This window comes from Macaca fascicularis, chromosome 14, assembly GCF_037993035.2.
Source record: "Macaca fascicularis isolate 582-1 chromosome 14, T2T-MFA8v1.1".
NCBI lineage: Eukaryota > Metazoa > Chordata > Mammalia > Primates > Cercopithecidae > Macaca > Macaca fascicularis.
The window spans coordinates 19,572,100-19,582,299 of record NC_088388.1 but is presented as its reverse complement, the minus strand read 5'-3'; the positions used below and the strand labels follow the sequence as shown (position 1 = coordinate 19,582,299).

Sequence of the window (10,200 nt, the reverse complement as noted above, 5' to 3'; positions counted from 1 at the left end):
CTTACGGGACAGTGGTTGGTGAAACCTTAACAAAATGCCAATGTTCCAAGAATACTGTTATCGGTTCCAGGACTATTGTTGCTTTAAGCCCCCACCTTGAGCATTCAGAGAAGACAGATGACTAAGGAAGACGAAGTTGCAGATGTCTCTTTAAAAAATGAGAGAGGATTCCTCGAGCCACGCCCTCTTCTCATTAATATTAAATTATTGTGAATATTGATGTGGGGGCGTGGCGCCCTGGCCAGCTGGGGTAGCCAGCCAGGGGTTCCCGGTTTCACAGAGAGGAAAGTGACAGAAGCGGTGCGGAGGGAGAAGCAGAGACAGCGGAGAGGCCGGCAGCCACCCAGTCTCGGGGGAGCGCTTAGCTCCCCCGCCCCGGCTCCCACCCTGTCCGGGGGGCTCCTCAAGCCCTCAGCCCCACCCCCGGGCTCCCCATGGAAGCCAGCTGTGCCCCAGGAGGAGCAGGAGGAGGTGGAGTCGGCTGAATGCCCACAGTGCGCCCGGGGCCCCTGAGCCCATCCTGCTCCTAGCCGCTGCCCTAAGGCCCCCGCGCCCCCCGCGCCCCCGACCCGGGGCCGCGCCGCCTCCGTCTGCCCCTCCCCCGGGGCTTCGCCCCGGACCTGCCCCCCGCCCGCTTGCCAGCGCTCAGGCAGGAGCTCTGGACTGGGCGCGCCGCCGCCCTGGAGTGAGGGAAGCCCAGTCGAAGGGGGTCCCGGGAGCCGGCCGCGATGGACGCCGTCTTGGAACCATTCCCGGCCGACAGGCTGTTCCCCGGATCCAGCTTCCTGGACTTGGGGGATCTGAACGAGTCGGACTTCCTCAACAATGCGGTAAGACGAAGGGTCTCCGTTCCCGTTCCACCCCTCGGCACCCTTCTTCGCGGCGCGCCTGGGCCCCTAGAAGGACCCGACTACACATCACTGGGCAGGAGCGGGGAAAGGGTTCAGCGCAGGGTCTCCCGGAGCGACATGTGTTTGGAGCTCCGAGATTTGACGAGTAGGTCCCTCGACACCTCCCTTGGACCCCCGCCTGACCTAAGCCTCGGAGCTGGTGCCAGTGCGCGCCCCTCCTGGGGGCGCAATCCTTGAACACATTGGCCTCCACCTTCTAGGGGAAGGGGTCATCGAGGTATCGGGGCCGTCCGATCCTTGGATCTGAGCTCAAGAGACGCCAATCCCGCCCTCCACCCACGTCTTCTAGCCGTCCCAACCCACCCCAGGTTCCAGGACCAGACTGGGCGCAAAGTGGCAGCGCCCTTTCCTGCGCCTCCCCTGGGGCTTCTGTGGCTCTTAGGCTGGACCTCCGCTGGGAGGCGCACCCGGGAGCGTTCTGAGGGTCTGAGACCCGACGCCCCTCGGGGATCAGAGCCAGACCCGGGTTCTCAGTCAGGCCCGGAAACTTCAGGGTGCTACCATGGCAGCCCCAGGGAATCAGGGCCAGAGACCCCCCCCCCAGGGAGGGACCTGAGGCTGGGGGCTGGGGGGAGGCAGTCAGGGCAACACAGGGTGCTGGCTCAGGAGGATGGGAGCCCTTTCTCTCCATCTGCCTCTAGATCTCTGCTCTGTCCCTCTGTTCCTGGAGTCTGGCTGACTTTCTCTCTCCCTCTCCCTATGTCTTCTTGACTAGGTCCGACTGTGAGCTTGTCTTTCTCCTCTTTCTCACTCTTCCCCTCCCTCCCTAAGGAAACGTGGCTTCTCTCTCTTCTTCCCTCCCTCCCTCTCTCAGGCTCAGCCCTAAGGCCTTGATGGGGGAGGGGCATGGGCTTAGAATGGGAGAAAATATTTAGGTTCAGAAGGGCCTGCCTAGATGAAATGTGGATTGTTGGGGAATCTAGTGGGAGCCCCCTCTTCAGTGAACCACCAGTTGCATGTGCATGCCTGTACACACCACACACACACACATACACACACCCTGTGATCAAGCACTTGAGACTCTTTACCTGCTGATCTCTACCTCCCAGGACCAAGATAAACTTGGCCAGGCAAGAGCCAAGTCCTTAGAGGACTTGAGCATCTTGGACTTCCACCTAAACTGTCCCAGGCCACTAGATTGATGGTGAGGAGCCAGGCCAAGGGACAGGAGCCAGAGTCAAGGAGGCATGGGGACTGAGGTCTCCCTGTTCTCCATTAAACAGCACATCCTGGTCACTGTGCGCTCTGAGGAAGGCCCCTTGTCCCAGGCAGAGAGAGCATAATTCATCAGACAGAACAAGGGTACAAGGGGAGAGGGCTTGCATTGACAGCAGAGAGACTTGGTTTCTAGTCCTGGCTCTGCTTCCCCTGTGAGCTTGGCCCATACCACTGGATCTCCTCCCTGGGCCTCAGTTTCTTTGTCTGTAAAATGGGGGAGATGTTGGATCAGGTCTTCCTACAGATGGTTCTGGCACAGATCCCAGGAATAAAGCAGCAGGGATCAGGGGATCCACACCTTCTCTTGAGGTTGGTAAAAGACACTAGTCAGAGGGAAAGAGGTTTGTCAGAGCTCAGACCCTTGAAGTCAAGGGAGGCAGTAGAGCCCTGCAGTAAGCTTCCCTCGGCCCTTGGAAGCTCTGAGTTGGGCTTTCTTCTGAATGAACTCAGCCGCCCGCAGCCTCTTCCTGCTGCTCCATTCAGCCCTGTGTCCCCAGCTGCTCATCTGGGCCTTGGTCCAGCACAGGAAAGGAGGCACGACCAGACAGTGGGATCCAGCACTGGGACACTGGGGAGGAAAAGCCCTGCTGGGGAGGCTCCTGATCTTGCACCTGGGCAGGGCCAGGAGAGGCAGCGGGAGAAGATGGGGTGCCTAAAGAAAGAGAGAAAGGACTCTTGGGCTGGGAATCAAGAGATTTAATTCTGTCTGTGTTTCTGCCACCAGCCAGCGGGAGAATTCAGAAAAGTGACTTTATTTATTTATTTATTTATTTTTTGAGATGGAGTCTTGCTCTGTCGCCCAGGCTGGAGTGCAGTGGCGAGATCTTGGCTCACTGCAAACTCCGCCTCCCGGGTTCACGCCATTCTCCTGCCTCAGCCTCTCAAGTAGCTGGGACTACAGGCGCCTGCCACCACGCTCAGCTAATTTTTTTTGCATTTTTATTAGAGACGGGGTTTCACCGTGTTAGCCAGGATGGTCTCGATCTCCTGACCTCATGATCCACCCACCTCGGACTCCCAAAGTGCCGGGATTACAGGCTTGAGCCACCGCGCCCGGCCAAAAGTCACTTCTTCTGGGGGTTGGTTTCCTCATCTGAAAAATGGAAATATTAGAACCATAGCATTACTGAAGGCATTTCGAGAGAAAATTAAAGTGAAGGTTAATGTAGCACAACGCCTGGCATGAAACGTTCATCGTTGGTTTGATCCATAGAGACTGGATGGGGGTGATAGTGAGAATTGCTCAGCTAGGAGTTGCTCTGTGAACACAGCAAGTCATTTTCCTTTTCTGGGGCCTCCATCTCCATATCCGAGGTCCCTTCCAGCTGAGATCCCATACCAACACTTCCCCCAACTTCTTCATTCTGGATGAGGATAGGAAAATATTTCCAGGGTTCAGGATGGGTAGGGATGGTGTCTGTGTGCCTCTCCGCCTGGAAAATAGAGAGCAGAATATTCACTATCCTCCTTAAAAATCCAGATACAGGCCATAAATCATGCGGAAATTGTGTGTGCTCTGTTGCTCTGTGCAAAATGCAAAATGTATGCTCACCCTGAAAACAACTATGCAAGAAATACGCATGCACTTGGACAGACAGGAGAGGGAGTACACAAAGTCAAGACAAGTGTGTTTGGAGGTGGGCTGGCTGCTTTTTCTTTCTGTGAGGATACCTTCATGTTGCTGCAATTCTGTTTATGCGATTCTCAGAGATCCTCAGAAGGGGGCTGCCCTTCCTGTCCCATGTGGGGGCATCTCCTCCCTGCCCGTCCCATTCTCCCACGGTTTCTGATGTGGCCACCCTCGAGCCACTGTACTCTGTGGTCCTTCAGCCCCTTGGCCCATACGAGAGAGAGGGTCTGGGCTCCAAGAACTGGGATAAAGGACCAAAGGGAGAGCAGGTCGTTTCTCCAGATGGAAACACTAGGTCTGTGTGCTGTCCCCTCCTTCCTCTGGCTAAGAGGAAGGGATGTCTGGCTTCTCTAGAGGGAACTGGCTTGGGATCCCAGAGAAGCCCCAGCTGGGAGGGTGTGGGGAGGAGAAGGAGGAGGAAGAAGAGGTCTGTTTTCTCAGAAGGGAGCAGCAGGAAGCTGCAAGGATGTTTGCCCAGCACACCCGTTCACTCCCTGCAGCTGGAGAGGCCAGGTGTGGGAGTGACTGACAGGGACCCAGGGACCAGCCCAGCATGGAGGGAGGCGGTGGGTGCTAAGGCTGATCGCTACTCCCCAGACCCCTGGCCTGGCTTCTCCTGAGCTAACTGGGAAGCAGAGAGGCATCCTCACCCCCAGCCTTTGGGAGATTTAGGGAGATTAGAGAAGTATGTGTGTTTGGGTGTTCCTATGTCTGTGGGTGGCCCTTTAACAGTCCTTAAAAGGGGAGATGTATGTGTGTTTCCGTTTAAGTTCTCACCAACAGGAAAGAAGACAGAAGTGCTAAGGCACTCTGGTCTCAAGAGTGGAATCTGCTAGAAAAGAGCTAATGAAAAACCTACTGCAGGAGCCCAAATCTCAGGTTGCCTATTCAAAAAGGAGACCTCTGATACCTACTCCTCCATCAAAACATGAAGTTCGTCTTGAGCAGAGGTTTGCTTTGGGTTTTGCTTCCCCCAGTGTTGAGGGAACAGTTCCTTGAGTCAGGGGCTTGGTCTGTCTTGTTCACTGCTATATCCCAGTGCCTAGCAACCAACTGTTGCTGAATGAATAAATGGATGGATGGATGGATGGATGGATGGATGGATGGATGGAGAAAAAGGGGCCCAAGCCAGACCCCACATTCTTAGAGAAGAGGAAAAAGTGTCCTTAAGCCCATCTATTTGCAGCCATCTAGGTCCTTCAGAGCCCGCACTGTCTCTGGGGTCCAGGAAGGGCTCTCTATGGTTTTCAATGTATTCTCATTGCCTTGAGCCATCCCCATACTGTAGCACAGGCCTCTGAAGCCCCTAGTCTAGAATAGTCTACAATTGGCTACCCACAGGGGATTTGAACTTGTGGCTCAGGTCTCACCCTTGAGCACTGGCTCTAGTGCTTCCGTCTTCCCCAGTTTCTTCTTCAGATTGCTCTAGGACTCCTGGATCCATACTCACCCAATTTAAGAATAAGCCTTTTCCAGCCCTGCCTCAGGGCCCTTGCACATGCTGTTCCTGCCATCTGGACTGCTTTTCTCCCAGTCTCTCCATCTCAGCCTTCTGATCCCAGCTCAAATGTCACCTCCTTCAGGAAGGCTCCCTGAACACCTAAAGTGGGACCCCCCCATTCTTTTCTGTTTTAGTCTTTTGATTTCTTCTAGCCCTTAACCCAGTTTGCAATTATTTTAATGGCTTACTGTGTATTTCCTCCATGAGAAAGTAAGTTCCATAAGAGGAGAGTCCATATCAGTTTTGTGCATTGACATAAACCTAGCACAGTCACATGGGACAAAATAGATGCTCAATATAGTAAAACTCTACAATAATGCAATAAATATGCCCAGTCAAAAATGTCCAGTTATGTTCATTTGCAGTGGCTCATGCCTGTAATCTCAATGCTTTGGGAGGCCAAGGCAGGAGGATTGCTTGAGCCCAGGAGTTCAAGACCAGTCTGGGCAACATAGGGAGACCTCATCTCTACACAAAATTTTTAAAAATTAGCCAGGGGGCCGGGCGCGGTGGCTCAAGCCTGTAATCCCAGCACTTTGGGAGGCCGAGACGGGCGGATCACGAGGTCAGGAGATCGAGACCATCCTGGCGAACACGGTGAAACCCCGTCTCTACTAAAAAATACAAAAAACTAGCCGGGCGAGGCGGCGGGTGCCTGTAGTCCTAGCTACTTGGGAGGCTGAGGCAGGAGAATGGCGTAAACCCGGGGGGCGGAGCTTGCAGTGAGCTGAGATCCGGCCACTGCACTCTAGCCCGGGCGACAGAGCCAGACTCCGTCTCAAAAAAAAAAAAAAAAAAAAAAATTAGCCAGGCATGGTGGCATATGCCTATGGTCCCAGCTGCTCGGGAGGCTGAGGAGGGAGGATCACATGGGCTAGGGAGGTTGGGACTGCAGTGAGCCATGATGGCATCACTGCACTCCAGCCTGGGCAACAGAGCCAGACCCTGTCTCTAAAAGTAATAATAATAATAATACAAATTTAAAAATAAATTTTCCAATTACATAAAATGTGGAGTTATATTTTTGTAGAATTAACGAAAAACAGTATTTTTCAGATGGTCTGTACTATCACAAAAAGCAGGAAAGTAAAAATTGTGACACCTTACTGCACAAAGCGGACCAAAGAGAGAGAGTCCCACAGAAGAATGAGGCATCACTTTTTTTTTTTACCAACCCCACAAAGAATGGAGTTCTGCTCACTTTTACTTGAGAAGGGGCCTGAGCATAGAACAGAAGTCAAGTTTGGGTCACATTGTAGCGAACTTTGCTCTATTTCAAGGACTTACTATATTTGTAGAGAAAATTACTTTAGGCTGGGGCAATCCTTGTAAGGGAAGGGAAACATTGTTTTAAAAAAATCCCAGGCTGGATGTGGTGGCTCACACCTGTAATTCTAGCACTTTGGGAGGTGGAGGCAGGGGGATCACTTGAGGCCAAGAGTTTGAGACCAGCCTGGAAACACAGAAAGACTCCATCTCTACAAAAAATAAAAAATAAATAATTATCCAGGCATGGTGGCACATACCTGAAGGCCTGGCTGCTTAGGAGACTGACGTGGGAGGATCACTTGAGCCCAGGAGTTCAAGGCTGCAGTGAGCTATTATCACGCCACTGCACTCCAGCCTGGGCAACAGAGCAAGACCCCAAAAATCAGATCTAAGTGTTCAAGAGGTGTACTTACGTTTCCTGAAGGGGTCCTGGGGTTTTCAGGATCCTGGAATGGCCAGCCCTTAGGGTGGTGGGGATGCAGGGTCCCACAGAAGTGCTGTCTGCCCCCCGACAGGTTGTGAGGTCCCTCCGGCTTCCCTGGACCAGCCGGGAATTCATTTGCTCATTCATTAATACACATGTCCATTCCTTCAGCAACTGGGCACTGAAGGAACATCTATGCTGGTGCCAGGGTAACCTGGATGAAGAAAACACACTTGACCCTCCAGTCAATCACAGACGAATGAGAGAGAAAGAGAGCGAAATAGGCAGTATCAATACCATGGTGGATGCCATGATGGAGCAGAGCATGGCAGGAGGCTGAGCCAGGCTACAGGTCATGAAAGCTTTCTCAGAAGGTGATCTCTGCACATGCTGCCCCAATTTCCCTCATCCTTAGTGGCAAAGGACTTATTAGAAGGCATTTCTGGCCAGGTATGGTGGCTCACGCCTGTAATCCCAACACTTTGGGAGGTCGAGGCAGGTGGATCACCTGAGTTCAGGAGTTTGAGACCAGCCTGACTAACATCGTGAAACCCCGTCTCTACTAAAAATACAAAAAAAAAATTAGCCGGGCATGGTAGCAGGTGCCTGTAATCCCAGCTACTTGGGAGGCTGAGGCAGGAGAATAGCTTGAACCCAGGAGGCAGAGATTGCAGTGAGCCAAGATCGCACCATTGCACTCCAGCCTAGGCAACAAGGGCAAAACTTTGTCTCAGAAAAAAAAAAAAAAAAAAGGCATTTCCACAGGGACTGGGGCCATGTTCCTTTTACCGAACACATATAGGCATTATTATCCATTGTGCAGATAAGAAAACTAAGAGAGGGGAATATATTAACTCCACTCAAGGGCAGGAGTCCTACAGAGAGAGTCAAAGAGGGGAGCGAGAAGAAGCTACAAGCAAGTTCTCTTGTTGTTCTGGTTTGAGCTTTGCCCTCTAGAGCAAGAAAAATTCAGGATCTTTGATATCAGAGGGTCCCTGCCTTCATCCTCACCCACTCCCATCCTTAGGGCACCTTGGATGCCTAGAGCTTTATGGGCAAAGCCAGATCCCCTGGACAAGCTCCCACATCCCATTTCACACCCTATCCTCAGATTCACCCCAGGATGCTGTTCCCCAGCCCTCCCTGCAACTCCCAGGACTCCTCAGGAGACTCTGTGTCTGTCTGCCCTGGCCTGGCCTGGCCTGGCTGCTGCGCCAGGAGAGGGGAGCATAAAGGACATCCCTGTTTTGTGTCTTCTCCCTATACCACGTGCTTCATGCGAGTCCTGGTACCGAGGCCCTCCTGGAGCATCTCTCTCTGGGACCTGGCTTGCCCTTGAACCTCCCTCAAGAAACCAGCTCCAGATGCTGTAGAACAGTCTGTTCCTCTGGAAGTCTCAGCACTCCTGGGGGCAGGATAGAGGAGGAAGATTTGGGTGGAGTTAAGTCAAGACCATGAGCATTGCTCTGGCTGGAACTCTGTGTAACCCTCTTGAGCAGCCCTGGGGAAGCCAGACTGAATGGCGGGACCCTGGACCAGGACTGGGGAATGTGTGGGAGTGGGATTGTCTGGTTGAGGAGAAGCTGGGAGAGGCAGGAAATGCCCCAGGACTCTGACCCTCAGAGGAAATATGTCAAAGGTATTGATTTCCTTGGAATGTCAAAGATCTTGATCCCCACCTCCTGGACACACCATATTGTCTACAAGGTCAGTTTGATAGCTGGAGCAACCATGGGCTTCCCTGCTGCCGGGTTCAGTGTGCCTCCTCCCCCAATTCCTCTGGGACAGAGCCTTCACTGCCGCTTCCTTGGCCCTTGGCTCATGGCCCGGAAGCCACTTCACCCATCAGAGAGAGGCTGACACATCTGGGCTGGGATGTGTGGTCCAACATAACAGCTGGACAGCAGCAGCCACTGGTCCCTCCTCTCCTTCCAAAAGAATAACAAAAATGAAAGTAATGATGGAGTGAGGCAGGCTCTTCAGGCCTTCATGGAGAGCCAGGAGGCAGGTTTCAGGCAGTGACTGAGGGGAGCTCACTTTGGAGGCAGACAGGTCTGAGCCTTTGCCCATGGGTTCCTTCCACCTGGAATACCCTCACCCCTCTTCACCTCATTTCCCTCACTTGCTGTGTGACCTTAGGCAAATCACTTTCCCTTTCTGGGCCTTGCCCTCCTCATTTATGAACCAAACTGAGGGTTCCCTGAGAGCAGGGTGTGTCAGTCAATTATTTTTGGCTATTCTCTAGGTACAGCTATAATGACTGAGTGCTCAGGAAATGTTTATTTATTGGATGGATGGAAGGAAGGCAGGATGGAGTAGGGTGGGGACAATAGAGGAATGAATAGGTGGGTGAACAGATAGTAAAAGAAAGGACACTTCTACATTTCCAGCTTTGAGGGTCCTCTTTTCTAAAGTAGATTCATTCATTCATTCATTCATTGGATTACTCAAATCGTGAATCTTAGCATAAATGCCATCTCTCCCTTTCACTTTATCATCATGGCCTTTTCTATTATGACATATTGTGCAATGGAAGAATATACAGAATGTATATCTATCAGTTATAAAGTATAATAAAATGAATACATGAAAACTTACCCAGCTTAAGAATCAGACTCAGGGCCAGGCATGGTGACTGATGCATGTAATCCTAGCACTTTGGGAGGCTGAGGCGGGTCAGGAATTTGAGACCAGCCTGGCCAACATGGCGAAACCCCATCTCTACTAAAAATACAAAAATTGGCCGGGTGTGGTGGCTCATGCCTGCAATCCCAGCACTTTGGGAGGCTGAGGCGGGCAGATCACCTGAGGTCGGGAGTTTGAGACTAGCCTGACCAACATGGAGAAACCCTGTCTCTACTAAGAATACAAAATTAGTTGGGCGTGGTGGCACATGCCTGTAATCCCAGCTACTAGGGAGGCTGAGGCAGGAGAATTGCTTGAACCTGGGAGGGGGAGGTTGTGGTGAGCCGAGATCGCACCATTGCACTCTAGCCTGGGCAAAAAGAGTGAAACTCAGTCTCAAAAATAAAAAATTTAAAAAAGAATAAAAATAAAATACAAAAATAAAAATACAAAAATTAGCCAGGCGTGGTGGTGGGAGCCTATAATCCCAGCTACTCAGGAGGCTGAGGCAGGAGAACTGCTTGAACCCAGGAGGCAGAGGTTGCAGTGAGCCAAGATTGCACCACTGCACTCCAGTCTGGGCAATAGAACAAGACTCTGTCTCAAAAAAAAAAAAAAGAAG

General features: G+C 52.1%; 1 protein-coding gene across 1 annotated transcript in view; it reads left to right on the top strand.

The window, feature by feature from the left end:
- The first annotated feature begins 278 nt into the window (after positions 1-278).
- The window catches only part of CREB3L1 (cAMP responsive element binding protein 3 like 1), a 45,205-nt gene continuing 35,283 nt past the window's right edge, over positions 279-10,200 (top strand). The window contains exon 1 of the mRNA XM_005578063.4: positions 279-830. Coding sequence (XP_005578120.2) covers positions 729-830 — 102 coding nt within the window. The 5' untranslated portion in view covers positions 279-728. The remainder of the gene's footprint in view (positions 831-10,200) is intronic.